The sequence below is a fragment of the Aethina tumida genome, chromosome 3 (genome assembly GCF_024364675.1).
Source record: "Aethina tumida isolate Nest 87 chromosome 3, icAetTumi1.1, whole genome shotgun sequence".
NCBI lineage: Eukaryota > Metazoa > Arthropoda > Insecta > Coleoptera > Nitidulidae > Aethina > Aethina tumida.
Window position 1 is genome coordinate 6,664,950 of NC_065437.1, and position 24,657 is coordinate 6,689,606.

Consider the following 24,657-nt stretch of genomic DNA (forward strand, 5'->3'; position numbering starts at 1 on the left):
AATATATAATATATAATATATAATATATAATATATAATATATAATATATAATATATAATATATAATATATAATATATAATATATAATATATAATATATAATATATAATATATAATATATAATATATAATATATAATATATAATATATAATATATAATATATAATATATAATATATAATATATAATATATAATATATAATATATAATATATAATATATAATATATAATATATATATATATATATATATATATATATAATATATATAATGCATGTCATTTAATTACTAATAAGTGAAAATTATTACTAAAGACAAAAATTATCAAATGAACAATAATGAAAATGAAACTTTAAATGTTTGTTATATATAATATGTTTGTTAAAATCAGTTAAGTTGAAAACCGATTTTGTTAATGTTACATATATATTAAAAAATATTGGAAAGTTATCTCAAGTATTTTATAAAAATCATAAAAATTGTAATTATTTTTTTCTTCACGGTTTACGAGAAAATCGCAAAAATATATCCACAAAGTTCAATAAATCAATTTCCGGGTAAATATTCGCATTAAGCCTCCCTATTACCGTGAAGTTCACGGATGCTTAAGATTTGAATTTATATTAAAATCGAAGTACTTTTTAAGGTGGGGTTCATGAAGCTGATAAGCTGAAAGCTCCGGAAAAATTTGTTTACATACGGAGTTGAGCTACAATTATTTTTCATTTTTAAATTAATTAAAAATAATTTCTTATGGCCAATGTTAATTATACTCGTACATTATATTAACCTTTTACTTTTCGTAACCTATTTTGTTTCGTTTTAAATTTGAAAGGTTTATATTTTATATATTTTATATAATGGTATAACATTTAATGTGGTGACTCTTAACAGCCGCATTGAATTGACAGTATTGAATAAATTAGAAATAAATTTATACATGCACAATTAATAACCATAATTTATTATGAATAAATCGAACATTAAATTAAAAAATTGTTATCATGACAATCAGTTTGTGTTAAAATATATAAATCAGTATATAAAATGGTCATAAATAAATTACGATTTTTAATCGACTTTATGCACACCACGCACTTTGGTTATGGACAAACATATTAATTTATTACGAGTTGTGGTTTACCAAATCACTATGAATATTTTTTTTATTCAAACTATAATAAAAAATAATTTTTATTTTATAACTGCAGTGCGTAATATTTTTATTTATAACTATTTTAATAAATGACATAAATAATTTTCTATTTTACCCTCTTTAGATCAACAGTTTTATAATAAAACAATAAGTTTTGAATTCCACATCCTTTAAAATGAATATAATCAAAGTTTACAATATGAATAACTATGTGTCAGAACTCAAAATCTTGAGTACTGAGTAGTCTCCGCAGTTTTCATTCTTTTGGTAAACTCTTCCATAAAGAAAAACCCCAAAACCTTAATCTAATTTTATTGAAATATTTAAATAATCATTCTCACTTTATGATATACTGTAACAAATAAACATTTCTCTTCCAGTGGTGTAAAATATCTAGTCGTCCTATTTACAGTAATCAAAAATATACTTTTCTTCCTTACAATTGTTGGTAATACCCATATTTTAGTCACATGTGTGTGTGTGGAATATTTATAACATTTTATACCTAAGAAGCAATTGAAAATAAAAAAGGTTCATGTAGAATTTTACAGTATAATACTATTTTTAGGGTTTAATTTAGTAAAACAAAGGTAATGTCACTTTCGATTGAACTGGAAAATTGCACTGTCTAAAGTGATTGATGGAAATAAGTACTTACCAGATAGCGAAATCACAGTGCTTTTGAGTGGTGTAACTGTGCAGAATCTGACAAAATAATCATCCTACAAAATAAGGTTTTAAGGACACTTGGCCATGTACCATCTAGTTGTAGAAACCTATCTAAACGTCATCAGATACTTAGTCATTTAATTTTACATGATAATTGGGACTGTAGGTATTAGGAATTACTTAGAGATACAAAATATTCATGTTACCTTTTTAAACCTCTAAGTTGTTCATGTTTCTTCAAAAATATTAAAATCTATGTCAATAAAGTTTAACTTTATTGTTATTATCTCTCATACATATACTAAGTTGCAAATCCACTACATTGAATTACTTTACCATTGTAACCAATATTCTATAATTAACAAGTTAAATAATGAGTACTGATGTTGTATTTTTAATATAAGGTACGCAGTGAAAAGAACTCACTGTCACTTGAACTCAAAACGGCCGTATTTTAAATCTAAAGTTTATTTTAATGTTGCTTGTCCTGTTTTTTTTTAACAGCCATATTTTACTTTTTTAATATCTATCAATATTTTATCTGACCCACAAAACTTTTGCTTATTTAAGTCAAAACTTTGACCTCTGGTCACATTATACAACGTGCTGTTTCTTAATTTTTATTTAATTCATTAACAATATTTCCAGTTCTAATTACACAATTAATATAATGGATAGACTAGTATGGACTTTTTTTATTTAAAAGCGTTCCATCATCATTATTAATTGCCTATAGGCACATTAATTGCAACCAGATACAGAGCCACATATATGCCTACAATCAATAGTCTATTTATAGAATAATATTACAAACAATTGATTTTTGTTTAATACCACGTAAAGATTTGAGAGTTATTCAGTTCAACGTATAAACATCTAGTTGTTTTCAAGCTGGGGCTTCAGTAGAAAATTAAACAAACTTCGAATCGATAGATTGCACTCAGTTCAGTGCTATCGTATCTGCGGGGCGTATATTGAAATTAATTAGCAGGAAATTTGTTTTTGTTCGTTTTTTCATTTGTTAATTATCAGATTATCAAGTGTGCTTGTACACACGAAACGTAAACACCGGTGGTCACGGCCTTAATTAATAGTGGTTTGATTAGATCTATATGTTTTAGTTATTTTTTGTAAAGATTAGCCAGTTTATTGTTAAAATGTTGAAATCATTTTTACATAAGTTTTGTCAAATAAAAATAAAAAATTGCTGTTAGAAATATTGAACAAAATAAAGATTCTTAACTAATTCCTCTTTGTTAAAATGTTCAAATCATTTTTACATATATTTTGTCAAATAAAAATAAAAAATTGCTGATAGAAATATTGGACAAAATAAAGGTTCTTAACTAATTCTTCTTTGTTAAAATGTTTAAATCATTTTTACATATGTTTTGTCAAATAAAAATAAAAAATTGCTGTTAGAAATATTGGAAAAAATTAAGGTTCATAACTAATTCTTCTTTATTAAAATGTAGACATCATTTTTACAGATGTTTCGTCAAATAAAAATAAAAAATTGCGGTTAGAAATATTGAACAAAATAAAGATTCTTAACTAATTCTTCTTTGCTAAAATGTTGAAATAATTTTTACATATGTTTTGTCAAACAAAAATAAAAAATTGCTGTTAGATATATTGAACAAAATAAAGGTTCTTAACTAATTCTTCTTTGTTAAAATGTTGAAATCATTTTTACATATGTTTTGTCAAATAAAAATAAAAAATTGCTGTTAGAAATATTGGAAAAAATTAAGGTTCATAACTAATTCTTCTTTATTAAAATGTAGACATCATTTTTACAGATGTTTCGTCAAATAAAAATAAAAAATTGCTGTTAGAAATATTGAACAAAATAAAGATTCTTAACTAGTTCTTCTTTGTTAAAATGTTGAAATAATTTTTACATATGTTTTGTCAAACAAAAATAAAAAATTGCTGTTAGATATATTGAACAAAATAAAGGTTCCTAACTAATTCTTCTTTGTTAAAATGTTGAAATCATTTTTACACATGATTTATCAAATAAAAATAAAAAAATTGCTGTTAGAAATATTGAACAAAATAAAGGTTCTTAACTAATTCTTCTTTGCTAAAATGTTGAAATAATTTTTACATATGTTTTGTCAAACAAAAATAAAAAATTGCTGTTAGATATATTGAACAAAATAAAGGTTCCTAACTAATTTTTCTTTGTTAAAATGTTGAAATCATTTTTACACATGTTTTATCAAATAAAAATAAAAAAATTGCTGTTAGAAATATTGAACAAAATAAAGGTTCTTAACTTAACAAGATTAAGTCTGTCTGACTATTGCATTATTTCACATCATCTCACTGACGTAGCCATAGTATGGCTGCCATATACAAGCGAATACATAGGTTTGCATATTGATTTACTAGGGGTAGTTTCTACTTTTAACTGCTAATACATGTCAAAACCTATGCATAATTTATATTAATTTGATAGGTTGATTAAGTAAATGTGCATGTCCATTGAGTAATGGTCTCATTATTCAAGTGGATCATAAATTGGTATATTAAATCAAAAGTACTTCTATTCAATGGTAATAAATGTACGTTTTGACTGAATATTACATAATTTATGAAATATTCATAATACATTATAATTAATATAATTATTATTATTATTAATTTTAAAAGCACCTCTGTGTCTATACAAACTACGCAGCTAATTATTTTCGCCCTAATATTTTCGTAAAACTATTATAAGCATTTCACGTCATCTTATGAATTACGTTTGATTTTGTATGACAAAAAGTGAATTTTTTGACTTTTACAATGTCTGAAATTATTCAACAAAGGAGTGGGATTAAATAACCGCTGGGGAAAGAAATTGGTGCTGGCAAAGCAGCTGTTAACAATAAAAGACCTTGCTGAAGCTACTGACTTCTCAAAAGGATCAGTCAATACTATTTTCAAGGATGTTCTGGGCCTCAGTCGCGTTAAATCTTGATTGAAACAGAAAACACAAAAATTTTTACGTTAAATATTGTTGCACAACCATCGTACTCTCCTGATTTAGCTCTGTGGGTCTTCTGGCTATTCGGTAAACTTAAAAGATACCTATGGGAACATCGTTTTGTGTCGATTGAGGAGACAAAAACCGAATCGAAGAAGCTATTGAAGGCCATTTTATAACAAGATTCCGGTATTTTTTGGACTTTGTAGTAAAGTAAGTTTCATAGAACAATACTCCAATATTTGACGAGATTGGATCTCAAATACACACAATGATTTTATTTTCATTTATTTTTTCATCACGGACGGATACATGAAAACTCCATATCAGTAACCTCCATTCAACTTTTATAGCCAGCTTCTTGGAGTGATAATTACAAGTAGTAAAACCATTTTGCTGTTAAACAAAAGCGTTATGTCCTTTTCAGTGAACGCCTTTCTGCTTTTAGAACTTAGAAAGATACATATTAGATACATGTGTATTAAACTGAATTTCACATTGTAACACATTTCCAATAGTAGCTAGATTTATAATAAGCAAATTAATTTAATGTAATGATAAAACAATCAATTTATTTGTTACAGAAAACCAAGATGCCCAATTTGGTTCTAGTAGCGGCGCTTTTAGTGGCAGTAGTGAATCAAAGAAGTTTCGTCGACACCGCTCCCGTTTCCGAAGGTAATTAAAACATGTGTTGACACTATTCCCTTGAATATTCTCACTTTGTAGGTAACTGCTTGATGAAAGTTAATACAGTCTATGTACTTTAATATATTGTTGCAAATCAACTAAATTAATGTCTGAAATTAACTTCGTTAATTGTTCAGAATACGTCTATTTATTTGTAATAAGTTTGTACTATTTAGTCAGATAGATTTTTTAATTTTATAAAAATTTTTATAAAATCGAAAATCTTTACTTAACTATGAATAAACAATAAGTGCTAATAATAAATAGGTTTATTCGTCAGTCAATTAGACCAGTTGGTGAGTTCAATTAGAAGTAAGACTAGAAAATATATTTCTTGAAATAAAATAAGGGACTAATTATCTTAACGATGTTGAAACTAGAAAATTAAATGTATATTTACTTAAAAATTATTAATTAGTTGGAATTAAGAGGATGTAACTAAATATATTTTAAAGAGGTTTTACACAGTTTTCTCAATAAAACTTTTATGACGTTTGTATTAAAAGACCCTTGTCAGGCCCATGTCCGCCGCAAAATTTATTGATAATTCTTTTCGAGACTTAAAAACAATTTCTCATTTATTAGGCTTATCTTTCACAATAATACGGCGGATGCAGCAGGCGGCAGTAAAAAATTGGTGGCTTACTTTATGATATAAATTATGAAGCGTTGGGGGAGCAAAACAAGAATTTGTATTTTACTTTCTTTCACACAAAAGGAAACAAATGATTTATGTGAAAGGAAGTATCGGTAGTAATGTTAAAATTATTGAGTTCTTTGTTAGGAATTTTGTGTTGGTGTATTCTTTTGTGGAGTTTATTTTTGTTATTAGTTATTAAATAAAATTTTCAATTTTCATTACTACTCACATTTGCCAAAGGTTGTGACTTATATTCATATGACAAAAGAACAATAGCGTTTTACAATTGTAAGAATATTATGTGATGTCTAATCATGAAGGGTGCTTTGTTATTTTGACAACAACCACAAATGTACATTGTGCTTTTAAATATATAGAAAGGCTTTGCCTCGTGAAATACACGTATGATGTGATATGCCCTCAAGATATTAAAGATGGTACGTACTAAAGTAAACGGAAACATATCGATGCTACTTCCTCCAAAAATATTAACAATGTAAAATGTTTGTTTGATGTTAGTATATCATAAAGTGTTAATTAATTTTTACAAAACAATGAAATTAATTGAAATAATGTACTAAAATATATAACATTAGAATATAAAACAAATACATTACATACATTACATTAATAAATATTAATAATAGTAAATAAATAAAATATGCATACTTATAATTTTGTGAAGTTAGATAATTTAAAATTTTAATGGTCACACAATCCAATAAAAAATGAGCCAAAATGTACAAAATCGGTATTCACTTGACAAGACATCATAAAAGATTGTTTTACCGAATAATTTCTGGGCACATGAAACTTTTTTTAATCATTTGGTTTATAATGAGAAAAATATCATGCTTTTGTTTTCAGGCAAATTAATAAATAAATATGATGATAGACGTCAAAAATTGTTTAAATATTTGTTTGATATATTATCCTAGAAGAAAATTATTTCCTGCAAAACTTAATATGTTTAAAAAGCCATCGATATTGAAGTTGTATTACCAATATTATTAACAAGAACTTCATTTATCTATTATGAAAAGTTTAGAAAAACAAAAACTAACAATTACAACATTTTATTTAAAAATCCTAAAAGTTAATTGTTTGGAATAAAAATATAGTCATTTTTTCACATATTTCTTTGTTTTAAATCTAATGACAATTTGTGAATAATCAATGGTTATATTTTGGAATAATTATGTACATGTGTTGAAATAGATTGTTGAAGTTAATATTGTCACATAAATATTAGATGCCATTCAATTATCGTTAATCTGTCAATTACAGAACCATATACATGTAATACCAGTGATATTATTATGATCTATGAGCAACTGATTCTAATAGGCGCAATAATTAATTGAAGATTATTATTATAATTATGTTAAATTATAATAATTATAATCAATTAAGTATCATTTAAAAATATTTTTCATGGAATAAGAACAGTTTATGAAAAATTAACTTTATTTATTAATAATTACTTTTGGAAATAGACAATAAAACTAACAATGATTTTTTAATTTGTCAACAAAATATTAACATACTTAATAATGATTAAAAAGCTAAAATTTTAATCTGAAAATGTTCATCTTCAGGACTTAAATATTAGAACAAAAATTAATTAATAATTCATCTTATTTAAAAGTAGATATTGAAAGATAATTTATACAGTAATTTAAAAGTAATTTAGTATATAAAACATTGTTTTTGAAGCTTCTCATATTTTAATTATTATAAACCAAGTAAAATTGGTAACATTATATATTATTTTCAAGTGGATGTCCCACAAACTGTACATCTCAACTCATATTTAGTTTTAAAACTAATTTTAAGAGGCAAGCAATTTTCTTACTTTCGTAAAAGTAATTAAAACCAATGACTACATAAAAAACTATTGTCTAACCCAAAATTGTAATGTAGTCATCAAGAAACTGATATTCGAAAATGTGGCCAATATACCCCGATCAGTCAGGTCAATCCACATATATCTTTCTTTGTTGTTTACTAAAGTAGTTGGGTCTAGCCCTTTCGATACTGTATAATAAAAAAATCAGGGAGTATATGCAACAGTCACTATTTATGTTAACGTCAAAGGGAATAATAATCACACAAATTACTGTTACAAAAATTACTATTTTATGCCCAACAATTTCTGTACATTAAATATAAAGTCAAATAAGAATAATTGGTTCTGTCGTTGTATCAAAAATGTATAAGTCATGAGAGTTAGGAGTGTATATCCATCAAAATATGAAATAATATAATTATTAAAGATGTAAAACATCAGAACAAAATACTAGTAACTGAGTAATAGAGAACGCCCATATACAGAAAAAAATGAACAAAGGACACTATTTCATAAAACAACTTAATTCAAACACTCTAAAAAGAAACATGAAGACACAACCTTACCCTAGCTTTCCATAAATATTTTGCCAAAAAAGTGATTAAGAATAGAAATAGAAAAAATTTGGGACTCCAACAAAAATTAACAAATATTCATCGTAAATGATAACTATACTCAATTTCAAAAACAAAAATAATCCTCTATAAATGTTCTCTAGAGAAGTTATAAGATATTATCTAAAAGAATTTGAGACTACAAAATATATGAAAGTCAAAATTTATACTATAGATATATTTATGGCGCTCACGAAAACAATTAAAAAAAAGGCTTTTATGCTTAGTTGGAGATATTAATTGTCATAATCTAATCTGTCGCTCAGACCTTTATAATATTCAATTTTTTAACAATTATAAAAAAAATTAGTTGTATGAAATTATACTAAATGAAATAAAAAATTAAATATTACAATATACTTGTCATTTACCACACAGCTAACCATTCTGTTATTTGCATACATATCTATAAAAAACCAGGAAATGCCTTGGAGGAACGAAGAAAACGAATTATTATTTAAGAATTCATAACGTGATTTCAGTAACGAAAACGAGATAACTGCACAGAGGACCCTAATGCATATAAAAATCTCAGAACTAAGACAAAATATTTAATAAACTGATATAAATACATATACGTACAAAAACTATGTACTTTAATTAGAAAGTTTAAAGGTTCAAACCGCGTTTATAAAATTAATAGATCATTACAAAATTCATCATAACAATAAGTTGAAGAAATTATGGTAAACTACTCATACTGGGATACAATTCTGTATTGTATATTCCAAAGTCGAATTGGAAGATGCTCTTTTAACATTCTTTCATTTAAAATATATATTTTTGCTCCATGGAGGACACTATTTCATAAAACAATTTAATTCAAACACTAAAAATAAACATGAAGACACACCTTACCCTAGCTTTCCATAAATATTTTGCCAAAAAAGTGAGTAAGAATAGAAATAGAAAAAATATGGGACTCCAACAAAAATTAACAAATATTCATCGTAAATGATAACTATACTCAATTTGAAAATATCTTAAAAAAAACATTTAACAAAAACAATCCTCTATAAATGTTCTCTAGAGAAGTTACAAGATATTATCTAAAAGAATTTGAAACTACAAAATACACGGATGTCAAAATTTATACTATGAATATATTTATGTCACTCATGAAAACAGTTTAAAAAAATGGCTTTTATGCTTAGTTGGAGACTTTAATTGTCATAATCCAGTCTGTCGCTCAGACCGTTTTTAATATTCAAATTTTTAACAATTATAAAAAAAAATTAGTTGTATGAAATTATACTAAATGAAATAAAAAATTAAATACTACAATATACTTGACATTTACCACACAACAAACCATTCTGTTATTTGCATATATATCTATAAAAACCAGGAAATGTCGACCAACGCCTTGAAGGAACATAGAAAACGAATTATTATTTAAGAATTCATAACGTAATTTCAGTAACGAAAATGAGATAACTACACAGAGGACCCTAATGCATACAAAAATCTCAGAACTAAGACAAAATATTTAATAAACTGATATAAGAAAGAAAACTGAAGAAATGTAAATACATATACGTACTTTAATTGGAAAGTTTAAAGGTTCAAACCGCGTTTATAAAATTAATAGATCATTATAAAATTCATCACGACAATGAGTTGAAGAAATTATGGTGAACACTCACACTGGGATGTAATTCTGTATTGTATATTCCACAGTCGAATTGGAAGACCCTTTTCACATTCTTTCATTTAAAATATATATTTCTCCTTGACGTGACATTTACCTATCAATATGTCCCTAACACCTTTGTTAAAACAAACTCCACCTTTAAAAAATATTTAACAGGCCAAAGAAAATATTTCTCTGCAATAAACAACAAATCATTGGACATTGAACATACCCAAATACAGGTACAAGAATGGGACAATCTCTCTCAGAAATATAAAAATTTAGCAGAAAGTACAGCCCATCAAATTGTTATCGAGACCAGAGGAGGAAACACTCGTTACTAAAGCCTTTCTCAGAATCTGTATGTTACATATGAAAATACTTCTTATCAGTAATATATTTGTGTACAAAGCGTTTATAATTTATTACGAAAATTAAGATTAATTGACTACTATTTCATAAAGTTTTAAAAGGACCAGGATTTTTTCTAGGAAAATTATATCTTAAATTTACCATTTTTTTATAAATAAAAGAATACAAACATGTTAAGAAATTATTGAAAATAATATTAGATGCAACTCTCAAATGGGATTAAGAGACTAGCCTCAAATTAGATTGAAATATTAAAGTGCCAAAAAATCCGGACCAAGTCTCTTGTGTCTTTATAAACTAAAATTAGATGAGGCACACGAATACACAGCATGTTATGGATCCAACCTAGTTTGATTAACAAATTATTAAGCTACGATTTCAGGATGGTAGATGAAAGACAGAAAGAGATAAAGTACTAACCAATGGGATACAATATTATGTACGGATTTAAATTATAAATAGACAGAATAAATTTTAATTAAAATTTCTTAAAATAATCCTTGATTTATTCTGTCATTATATTATAAATTCCAAAGTGTTCTAACTGGTGAAAGAGTTTATTAAACAGAACTTCGTCAAACATCTTTGGAATTTTAAAATTAAATAATTAAATTTCTGATTAAAATCGATAAACCTTTATAGATATAAAACACGCCCATAAAAATACTTTTAATATGTTCCGTATGCATACTTAAAATTAAAACATCCCTGTAACTGTAATTAGCCTACAAAAAGCCTGAAATTATTGTGATATGGATACTTTTGAATCAATAGAATAAACTGTTTAAAGACAATGAGAAAACTCAGATTTAAAAATCTAAAAATTTTAAAAACATAATTTTTTGAGCCATTTTATTTTCTATGTAGTAAAAAAATGGATAAAAAAGATAATTTTTTTCTTTTAGCTAAAATATTGTTTATAATAGAAACAATAATTTAAACTCAATTAACAGGCTTTTATATAGAATTATTTAAAAGAGACGTTGTTCTTTGGTACCAAAATTTTTACTTTGGGACACTAGATAGTACATAAGAAGCCCAAAATTCTCATACTATGAACATTATTACAATAAGTGAACAGCTTACACAAAATTTACTTAAAAATTAAATAAAAAATCGATTACTTTAGGAGCCCAAAATTTTTACTTTAGACTGAAATTAAATATTATGGGTATTTTGGAATCAATCGAATTAACTAGTTAAGTTAGTTAGTGGTCGTAGACATCTTGAAATTTTAAAAATACCCATTATTTAGAATATTGATCAGCCCATAAAGGGCCTGAAATTCCTGCAGCGTAATTTGAAAGTGGAAGGTCTAGCTTTACGGTAAAGCTACATCTCCCTTTTTAAAAATAAAAAAGGTTATTTTTCAAACCTAAAATGTTTGCTTTGGAGCCAAAATTATTATTTCTGACAGTAACATTCAATTTCACAACGTGGAAAATTGATACATTACATGATAATTCATTTCTTATGATCTAAACTAGGAAATTGAACATCTGTGTCCAAAAAATTATAATTATTTTTTTGTCACTAATTAATATTTTCAAATATTTTTAATTTCCATTATTTATTTGACAGCAACTTTCTTATGTTGCCTTGTATGTCACATTCAACAGAAAACTTTTTATGTGATATATTTTGATGGAGATAAGTTAAATGATAAAGAAAACAATTTGTATGGCAGTTTATTTATTTAAAGAAATGTTAAAACAGAATTATAAATAAAAAATTTCGTGTACCTTCATTTTAAATGAGTTATCGATTTTGGATATTGTGATATATACATATATTTATTGAAACCTGTAACTATGTAGTCTTCTAAAATAAAAATAGCAACATATCTAAGTTAAAATTGTTATTTTTTAATTTATTTTATAATATGTATTGACATAATAAAATATAAAGGCTTAACTAATTTAACCAGAATCATAAAAAATAACTGCGGAAAATGAACCTTTAATTAAAGTACACAAAAACAATGAGCTTTATTTTAATTATTCAGAACAAAGCTAATTCCTTAAGTCAGTTTCAATGGAATCAGATACTGTCACTTTGAAATCCTGGAAGCCACTTCGCCACTGCCGCAGAGACAATTAGACAATTAATTACAAATTACACAATTTTACATCTGAGTAATTATTAATTTACCGTTCTAATTATCCATTTACACGACCACATGTAATATTAATATCGCCGGTATTACAAACGCAATCCGGCTGTAATTGGCAGCTTAATAATAATTATTTTGAATCCCTATTAAAGTATTATAACTAAGATGCACAAAGATGAATTTATGTTAACACGAAATTACGTGCATAAAATGAAAATATATGGAACACTTTTTTTTCTTAATTTTCAAAACACGTTCATTTAAAGTGTACTGCTCCTGAGAAACAAACACTGAATTTCAATTGCCTATTTCAAATAATATATTCATAGTATTAAACTGTGCGATCTGTCTGTATAAATCAAATAAACGCTTTTATTAAAATTTGAGTGTAAAAGTCAAAAGGACTTTCATTTTATTATTCAAATATTTGTATTATAGATGTTTCCAAGATTTTTTGTGCCTTACACTGAGTATAAAGTAACCCGAGAAAATGTGCTTTTCTTTTTGGCTTCCAAACTCACAAAATCTGTTTATTGTCTGTGATAATCCATTTGAATACTCTGAAAGCTATGAATTCTTTAAAAAACTCGGTTTTTCGTCGAACAAAAAAGTACATATCTTTAATATAAAAATGTAGTTTTAAACGCCTTTAAATTTTAGAAAGTTTTCAGAAATAAATTAATTAAAATGGTTTCTTTCCATATTTGTGTCACCATAGCGGTGATTTATTGGGGCTTTAGGAACTTTATTGCCTTTAACGTGGCTTAAAACGAAGTGTGGTAGACCATTAGATCAAGATTCTTTCTTTAGGGTGGTGGTCGCTGATATAAAATACCTATTACGGCATTCAAAGGTTATCCGGGAATAATAAAACGTTCGACAGGGAGAAAGGAAACCAATTCAAAAGACACAATCACCACAAGATGAAATGCTAATCGGATTTAGCGGGACCGGTTACGGTGACATCGTCGGGTAGTGGAATCATGCCACCAAGATGCTCCAGAGCTTGAGTGCATTTGGCAAACCACATTTATTTTTCATTACCAAGAACCCCAAAATAATTCATTTATTTTTTTTTTGTGTTGTAAAGTTTATTAAGTTTTAATTCAGACATGAACCAATCTTTCAAATTTTTACTCAAACAAGAAAATTATTGTTTACACTTTAGGAATAAAATATCTTTCCATACAAATAACTATTTTCAATTTCAACTGAACTCAATAGAAAAGTAGTATTCCAGTTTCGAAAGAACAAATGATACCCCAGTTATTTTGTTTCAAACTTTGCAATTGTAAGTGTGGTCTTATTTGTTTAGTGACAGAAACTTCATAACTTAATATAACAACTTCTATTGCTTAGGAATATGAGAGAAACTTAAGTTGGAGTGCATTGTTAATTAAAACTAATTAAAGGAGTTATTATTTGAAAATAATAAATGTATGTTAAACTTAAATGGATATATTTATAATACATAATGCAACTTTCAATTTAGAAATTGTTAATTTTCTCTATTTGTTTAATTGGATGTTTTATTTACTTAAAATCGATTGATTATTTAATTAAAAATTAATTTAAAAACATTTAGTTGGCTTTTAATACAGAAAATATATATTAACTTTTATTTGTTACACTAGTACACATTGTGACATATAATTAATTAATGAAAAGATGAATTGCAATATATTACAACATGAGGTTTCACTCTAATATATTTCTTAAAGAATGCGAAAATTTATAACTATAGTTCTTTTGATTGTAAATTGTAATTAATTATAAACAGCAATGATTATTACAAAATAATTAATTTTAGGAAAATTAATGTCCTTCTAAAAACTTGAATGACTCGTCTAATAGTATTCCAAAAACTTTAGCTAACTTGTTAATTCTTAAAGAAGTTAATTTTAAGAGAATTCTTAAAAAAAGAAAACAAGAAATGTGATGAACGTCAAAATTTGAATTACTTCTTTCCTTTTGCAAAAATCAGAATCTAAATAATATTTCAAATTTTCAAAAAGAAATTACTCATAAAATCATGTCACATTTGTGAACAATTCCTTTGATTTGGTCACAGACATAGAGGCCATTTCAGAGTTAGATACTCGTCTTATAGGAAAACAAATTATTACACAAACAATTACTTATTCCAAGAAAAATATTGTTTACACTTTAGGAACAAAATATCTTTCCAAACAAACAACTAATTTCAATTGAATTCAATAGAAAAGTAGTATTCCAGTTTTGTAAGAACAAATGATACCCCAGTCATTTTATTTCAAACTTTGCAATTGTAAATGTGGTCTTATTTGTTTAGTGACAGAAACTTCATAACTTAATATAACAACTTCTATTGTTTAGGAATGTGAGAGAAACTTATCTTGGAGTACATTTTTAAGTAAAACTAATTAAAGGAGTTATTATTCGAAAATAATAAATTTATGTTAAACTAAAAAATAAAATTCCCTATTTATTTAAATTATGCATTAAATTAACGATGCCTTTTAATAGAGAAAATATACTTTAAATTTTATTTGTTACACTAATACACGTTGTAACACATCACATAATTAATTAATGAAAAGATTAGATAAATTGGAATATATTACTTATAAATCGATTACACTTATAACAGATGAGTGAGTGAGACGCAGCAACTTCGTTAAAGGCAATGATGGCACTAAACAATTGATAAATACGATTCGAATAAACATCAATTTGCTGAACAAATATCAAACTGTTTAGTAAACATTGTAAAAAGTACGTATAAATGAATAACTGATTTTTATCGATAATAAACCTTAACTGTTGTATGTAATTTTATGATTCTGGATTCACTGTTTAATTTATTGGTTGAAAAATTACTTTTAGAATTTTTGCATATCCTGTTAGTATTTAAATTACGAAATATTTTAATTGTTAAAACCATTAAAAGAGTAAAATGTGTTAATTTTTTATCACTAAAATACAGGTATAGTGTTAAAGTTATGTCATTAGTTTATCCATTCCATCTCATTCTCTATTTCTGATTTTACAATTTTTATTTGTTTCATAAGACATATCCTGAAAAGGATGTACCTTTTTTCAACTTATTCTTACGTCTATTGAGTCCTAACCAATATTTTCAACGACTGACTAGTGGACTGCTATCGTTTGCAGTACAGACAAATGAGCCACCCATGCAGGAGTATCATCCCCCAAAATGGGGGTCAAGTGATACCCCGGTGATAAAGTAATTTGATTTCCCATACGCCCCCACCTATTAATTTTTCTGTCAACTTGTTTAAGATATTTGAGAACATGAAGTTTCACACTAATATATTTCTTAAAAATGAGAAAATTTACCACGACAATTCTTTTGGCTGCAAATTGTAAAAACAGCAATGATTAATTTTAGCAAAATCCGTCTAAAAACTTAAAAGACTCCTCTAATAATATTCAAAAAATTAATTTTAAGAGAATTTAAAAAAAAAGTGATAAACGTTGGAATTACTACTTTCCTGCTATAAAAATCAGATTTTAAATAATTTTTAGATTTTCAAAAAGAGATTGCTAATAGAATCATGTCACATTTTGTGAACAATTGCTTCTATATCTTCAGCTGCATATAAATTCTGCTTTGCCTAAATGGATATTTGACCCTTAGACATCACGTCTTCATTTTTTTTACTTACTATTTATACCATCAGTAGTTACATGGGAGGCACAGTAATGTACATTACTTATATACAATATGTGTATCATGGATACTATATTTACTATTTAAATTAATTTAACAGATGACTGCAACACATACTTTAAATGATGAATTAGATATAAAGGCTTTTATCAATGTCCTCAGCTTTCAAATGCATTGTTGTATCCAGTTTTCTAAATTGTAGATTGAATCTGAACACGTGAATATGTTTAATTACACTGTATATTAAGCGTTCCATTTTAATTTAAATTTAACCTTATAAGTTTATTGTGCCAAAGCATTGATTTACTAATTCAATATTAGTTTTTTCATTTTTATAAAATGTTTCTTTACATCCCAAAATTCATTCACTTCTTGTCTGAGTTGATTTTCCATCTCTTTTAATGAATATCACCACTTAATAGGACCTTAGAGACATTATGTATAGAATTGGCTATTTTTAAAGTTTCCAACTTAAAAAAGACATGTGACAAAAGAAATTGTAAATATATGAAATCAAAGAAAATATGCTTTTTACATATATCTAAATTGTTGCTATTGTTATGCTATGTTATTATACATTAGACTGTTTCAAAAAAATCTACAAAATTTGTTTTTCTTATTTATATCGAAAATCTTGTTGGAAATGTTAAAAAAAAATCTGTGAAAGTTACAGCTCTAAATATTAATATTAAGAGGTGCCGCATCGTAAATTTTAATTTCCCGTTTAAATAACACGGGAACACTGTTCTCTTGGATTTTGAAATTTTTTAACTCTCGTTAGAGATAATATTTCAAAATGATCAAAACAAATTTTTATAGAAAATTTAACGCTCTACAAAAAATGTCTCTTACAATTTTTTGATATATTCATTTTTTCAAAAGTTATTTAACATTAAAGTTGGATTGATTTAAAATTTTGACATTTTTCTCATTTTCTGACGCAACCATCAACTTTATGGGAAAATTTTATATGACATTTTTTGTAAAAAATTGCACAGATTCTTCAAAACTTGCATCACTAGCTCAAGAATTTACATCTTTATCAATGAAAAAAATTGCCAAATTGTAGTAAAAGTCTGTTAGTGTGACGATATATATTACTTACTATAATAAACAATCAATTTTTTTAGTAAAAATCTATTTATTTAAATAAAAGGCTCAATTTTAAGCAGTAAAATAACATTTATTTAATAAAATTTTTAGTTTTCAGCAGGTAACTTATGAACGGTAAATAATATCAAAAACTTTTTCGGAGATAAATTATAGGAAATTAAATTCTCTACAAAATGTATAAAATATTCCCATAAAGTTGATGGTTGCGTCATAAAATGAGAAAAATGTCAAAATTTTAAATCAATTCAATTTTAATGTTAAATAACTTTTGAAAAAATGAATATATCAAAAAACTCTAAGAGACAGACGCAGAGCGTTAAATTTTCTATAAAAATCTGTTGTGATCATTTTGAAATATTATCTCTAACGAGAGAAAAATTTCAATATCCAAGAGAACACCGTTCCCGTGTTATCCCGTCTTAATATTAATATTAAGAGATGTAACTTTCACAGAATTTTTTTTTTACCATTTTCAACAAGATTTTCGATATAAATAAGAAAAAAAATTTTGTCGACTTTTATGAAACAGTCTATTATACATGTGTTTATACATATTATATATGTGTTTAATAATAGCCTAAAAAATTGTGAACCGTAAATACAGCTGAATTCAAACATGGACACAAGCATTTTTGATAAAAGTCGTCCTGGAGGCCATCTGTATGAGATTACCACCTCAAAAATGATTGGAAAAGCCCTCGGCATCGTGTTAAACGATCGAAAAATAAAAATGCGTGAAATTGCTGAGATTCTAGAGACCCAGAGCGAGTACGGAACATTTTTTAACGATCCATTTGGGTTTAAAAAGGGTTTTCGCAGGAGGCTTGCTGCGATTGCTCAACTGGCAAACACACACCTGTGTCAACTTCAAAGGAATGTTCCAATTGCTTTTGCATCCATCACACTCAGCTGATTTAGCTTTCCAAATATGAAAAAATGATTTGGCAGAAAAAATTGGTTCCAATAAAGAAGTAGTTGTAGGATTAAATGTATCTAACTGAATGGTGATTACGTGAAAAATAATATATTTTTTTTTCTGACAAGACAGGGTACGTATCATAGATCATCTAAGTTCCTTTTTTTGGGCTTAGGAATCCGCAATGAAATGCTGAGAAGCTGAAGAAAATCTGTTTCAACCACTTACTACTAATATGGGAAGTACCAGATATTCAAATGATGTCAGTGTGTTAAACTTATTTATTATTATTACCTTGAATAAGTTATCGCTGTTTCTTTTACAAAATGGATTATCGTCGTGTATCTACTTTTGATAGCCAGTCAGGACACGGTGCAAAAAACCTTTACTTTTTTGCCGTTGAAGCAGTAGTTCACACGTGAGAAAACGCCGTTCGACGTTTAATCGTTTTGAAACATCTACTTGTAATGTTTTTCCAAGTTCTGTCTGACAGCGGTCTTGATCAAGTAGTTTCTCAATTATTTGTCTTAAAAGTTTTGCGGTGCGCCGTCAGAGCATTGTCACCTCAAGAATTCTGTGTACTTCGACTTCAGATTTCTATTGAATAAAATAGTACAATAAAATTCACCGCAAATACACTTCATTTGTTACAAAAATAGACATATTCAGAACCAAAATAAAATTACTTTTTATACTAAAGTGAAGTAGCATTAGCTGAAATTTAAGGCTAGGTAGAGTACTTTCTTGCATGACTACTGCTACTGCTATTTTTGAAGACACAGCGAAAACTTATTCAAGAACCTAATATTTATACTAATACTCTTTTAAATAAAACTCAATGTCAGTTTGTGAAAGTTGGCACTGAAATGTAAAATTTTAATGGAGTGGTATGACTCCATCAAGCTGACATTATTCATTGTACATAAATTATTACATTTGAATTAAATTTAGTTAGTTTTAAAAATATTAACTAAAATTACCCCGATCTTTATCTAAAACAACCCACAAATAAATGAAATTACAAATTTAAAATTCACGTCAATACTCCCGCATATCAGATGTAAAACAAACCTCGTAAGCCATAAAAGCGGCACATGCAATAAAAAAGTAACGACCCTGCTTTCGTTCGATACTATTAATAGAGACAAAAATTAAAATGCCGTGGTGATTAATAAAACACAATTCTACCGCTTGACATAAAGGTTGTCGAGTTGTAATCGGGAAACATTACAATTGTGATACATTTATAAAATTCTAGTTTTAGAGATAAAAAAATCTTTACGTATAAATTACTTTTGGCATGTGTTATAAATTTTTAAATATAACAGTATTTGACATCATTGATTGATTAGAATTTTATTAATTTATTTAAATCTACAGTTCAAATCATAGGTAGATAGATCTACCAGTAGTCAAGTCTAAAACTATCTATATATTTTTAAGTGATTTATTTATCAAATTATTATAAATTATAAAAATGTTTTTGCTAAGTTTAATATAAGGCTAATTTTTATTATAAAGGAATAAAATGGGAAATTTTCTATTCTGCACTTTTATTTACAAAATATTGGTAAAAATTAATAAAGTAAAATGTGCCCGTTTAAAAATAATCAGGACTGGTAAAGCAATACATGACAAAGTAAAATGAAAATAAACTAAACAAAAATAATAATTATAAATTTAATAAATAAATAAGTATAATATAATTTATAACGAGTTTACAAAAATTGATTAGATTTGTGAAACTTGTATAAAATCACTTTTTAATGTTAATATGTAGTTAGTGTGTAACATGATATAGTGAAAATAAAAAAAAAACCATTGTAATCTATTTATTTTTAAGTGATTTATTTATCAAATTATTATAAATTATAAAAATGTTATTGCTAATTTTAATATAAGGCTAGTTTTTATTATAAAGGAATAAAATGGGAAATTTTCTATTCTGCACTTTTATTTACAAAATATTAGTAAATATTAATAAAGTAAAATGTGCCCGTTTAAAAATAATCAGGACTGGCAAAGCAATACATGACAAAGTAAAATGAAAATAAACTAAAAAAAAAATAATAATTATAAATTTAATAAATAAATAAGTATAATATAATTTATAATGAGTTTACAAAAATTGATCAGATTTGTGAAACTTGTATAAAATCACTTTTTAATGTTAATATGTAGTTAGTGTGTAACATGATATAGTGAAAATAAAAAAAAACTATTGTTATCTATTTATTTCTAAGTGATTTATTTATCAAATTATTATAAATTATAAAAATGTTTTTGCTAAGTTTAATTTAAGGCTAATTTTTATTATAAAGGAATAAGATTGAAACATTTTCTATTCAGCACTTTTTAATATTAATATGTAATTAATGTGTAACATGATATAGTGAAAATAAAAAAAACTATTGTAATCTATTTATTTTTAAGTGATTTATTTATCAAATTATCATAAATTATAAAAATGTTTTTGCTATGTTTAATATAAGGCTCGTTTTTATTATAAAGGAATAAAATGGGACGTTTTCTATTCTGCACTTTTATTTACAAAATATTGGTAAATATTAATAGTAAAACTTGTATAAAATCACTTTTTAATATTAATATGTAGTTAGTGTGTAACATGATATAGTGAAAATAAAATAATAATTGTAATCTATTTATTTTTAAGTGATTTATTTACCAAATTATTATAAATTATAAAAATGTTTTTGCTAAGTTTAATATAAGGCTAGTTTTTATTATAAGAAATAAAATGGGACATTTTCTATTCTGTACTCTTATTTACAAAATATTGATAAATGTTAATAAAGTAAAATATGCCTGTTTAAAAAAAAACAGGACTGGCTAAGCAATACATAACACAGTAAAATGAAAATAAACTTAAAAAAATAATTATAAATTTAATAAATAAATAAATATAATATAATTTATAACAAGTTTACAAAAATGGGTTAGTTTGTGAAACTTGTATAAAATCAGTTTTCAATATTAATATGTAGGTAGTGTGTAACATGATATAGTGAAAATAAAAAAAACTATTGTAATCTATTTATTTTTAAGTGATTTATTTATCAAATTATCATAAATTATAAAGTTTAATATAAGGCTAGATTTTATTATTGTGCACTTTTATTTTAATAAATATATAAATATAATATAATTTATTATAATATTAATAATTTATTAAATTTATATAAATATAATATAAATTTAATAAAATAATAAATTTAAAACAACGCTTATTAATTAATTTGTTGGTGATCTTCACATGTTTTTACCTTTTCGATGATGAAAATTCAAATAAAAATAGGGAGACACGGAATATTTCTCCAAAGAGATATTTTGTGACCTCGCTGAATTTAAGTGCCCAAATGGAAGTTAATTAGTAGCTTATTTCAGGTTTGAAATAAATCTGGAGTATTTAATTGTGAAGCTCTGAGTTGACCCCACCAAAATTCTGTCACAGTAAGAATTAGCCATAAATAGAAACATACCTTATAGTATTTTTATTTTAACTATTTGTCATTATTTAATGTAACAATGTAAATGTTTTATTATGTATATTTTAAAAAAATATATATAAATAACATCTAAATTAATATACCACATAATTTAATTCTAGTAATTTAAATATTATTTTTTATATGATCAGTTGGTTTTCTATCTATTGTCATGTTCAAAACTTTTGCGTTTAACACTGTCAAATCGATGGGTCTTGAGGTCTTTCCAGACCATCCTCATCATCACATGTTTCTTCCAAACTGCATTATGCTTTAAATTAATTAGCAGTAATAGGAAAAGCACTCACATGTGAGCTAGATAAGTGATTCAGTTTACCTCATTCGAAGCAAATAATTCCTTTTAACGCAAGTGCAAAATCTGTTGGGCTAACTTTTCCACAACTTTCACCCACATACTTTTATATTGTACCAAAAAGTTCTTAGTGATATGTCATATAGAATGTTTTTTATGTTTACTACTGTGTATTTTGCATATTCATAATCTATAATGGATTGATCACAATGGAAAATAGACAAGAAATAAATAATTGTTATTCCCAATATAAATAAATATTTTAGCACTATATAGTTGTAATTTCCCTTTAAATGTCTTACTCTTTAAAGAATAGTCGTAGATCACATGAATAATTTATCTATTATATGGTGCAAGCTTCTGTACCATGTGAGAAATATTTTACGGCATTAGAAATTTACCGCCTTACGGTAATTTAATTTTTACTTTATTACAGTATTATTTGAATATACAGAGGAACGGTAGTATAAATTAAGCAGAAGTTGTTTTCACAAGACAATAAAAGACCCAGGCTTCTGTATTTTAAACGGGGGATTTCCTCCAAAACCTTAATGATATATTGCTCCATTTGCTTTTAGGTTCACTTTTGTTTCCAGTTTTATCGAGAAAATCACGAGATCTGACACTTTGTTGAAAGATTTCTAAAATTTTTTATCCTCAGGGCATTTGAATTTACGCACTTTATATGCGAAATAACTGTCTTAGCCGCCTTTTCAGGGAGAAATACCGACGGGTAAAAATTCATGGACATGATATTTTTTTAGAAAGGGCATATGAAAAAAGTCTCATGGTCGAAATTTATTATATATATATTTATTATATATATATATATATATATAATAATAAATATATATATATATTAGACTGTTTCAAAAAAATCAACAATTTTTTTTTTATATATGTCGAAAATCTTGTTGGAAATGATAAAAAAAATACTAATAATATTAAAAGGTGTCGCATCGTAAATTTTAATTTCCCGTTTAAATAACATAGGAACGGTGTTCTCCTGGATTTTGAATTTTTTTAACTCTTGTTAGAGATAATATTTCAAAATGATCAAAACAGATTTTTATAGAAAATTTAACGCTCTACAAAAATGTCTCTTACAGTTTTTTGATATATTCAATTTATCAAAAGTTATTTAACATTAAAGTTGGATTGATTTATAATTTTGACATTTTTCTCATTTTTTGACGCAACTACCAACTTTATGGGAAAATTTTATATGATATTTTTTGTAGAGAATTCAATTTCCAATAATTTGTCTCCAAAAAAGTTTTTGATATTTTTTAAAGATCATAAGTTACCTGTTGAAAACTAAAAAATTTATTAAATAAATGTTATTTTACTGCTTAAAATTAAGCATTTTATTTAAATAAATAGATTATTACTAAAAAAATTGATTGTTTATTATAATCAAAGTAGTATATATCGTTACACTAACAGACTTTTACTACAATTTTGGATTTTTTTTCTGTATTCACTTATAATTAGCAATAAGTATTGTAATTGCTCTTCATTTTTCGTGAAGCACTTATTGCTAGTTATAAGTGAATAATGAAAAAGTTGCCAAATTGTAGTAAAAGTCTGTTAGTGTAACGATATATACTACTTTGGTTATAATAAACAATCATCAGTAAAATAACATTTATTTAATAAAATTTTTAGTTTTCTGCAGATAACTTATGATCGGTAAAAAATATCAAAAACTTTTTTAGAAATAAATTATAGGAAAATGAATTCTATAAAAAAAATGTCATATAAAATTGTCCCATAAAGTTGATGGTTGCGTCAGAAAATGAGCAAAATGTCAAAATTTTAAATCAATCCAACTTTAATGTTAAATAACTTTTGAAAAAATGAATATATCAAAAAACTGTAAGAGACATTTTTGTAGAGCGTTAAATTTCCTATAAAAATTTGTTTTGATCATTTTGAAATATTATCTCTAACGAGAGTTAAAAAATTTCAAAATCCAAGAGAACAGTGTTCCCGTGTTATTTAAATGGAAATAAAAGTTTACGATGCGGCACCTCTTAATATTAATATTACGAGCTGTAACTTTCACAGAATTTTTTTTACCATTTCCAACAAGATTTTCGATATAAATAAGAAAAGAAAATTTTTGTCGAATTTTCTATTAAAATCTGTTGATCATTTTGAAATATTATCTCTAACGAGAGTTAAAAAAAATTCAAAATCCAAGAGAACACCGTTCCCGTGTTATTTAAACGAGAAATTAAAATTTACGATTAATATTAATATTAAGAGCTGTAACTTTCACAGTACTTTTTCCAACAATATTTTCGATATAAATAATAAAAAAAAATTGTCGATATTTTTGAAACAGTCTAATATATATATATATATATATATATATATATATATATATATGAATTTATTTTAATTGCATTTAGACTGTGAA

General features: G+C 25.5%; 1 protein-coding gene across 2 annotated transcripts in view; it reads left to right on the plus strand.

Moving 5' to 3' along the window:
• Positions 1-24,657, plus strand: part of LOC109597396 (uncharacterized) — a 119,199-nt gene that overhangs the window by 50,430 nt on the left and 44,112 nt on the right. For both annotated transcript variants that reach the window (XM_049965254.1, XM_049965255.1), the window contains one exon: positions 5,385-5,478. In XM_049965254.1, the coding sequence (XP_049821211.1) occupies positions 5,394-5,478 (85 nt within the window). In that variant the 5' untranslated portion in view covers positions 5,385-5,393. The remainder of the gene's footprint in view (positions 1-5,384; positions 5,479-24,657) is intronic.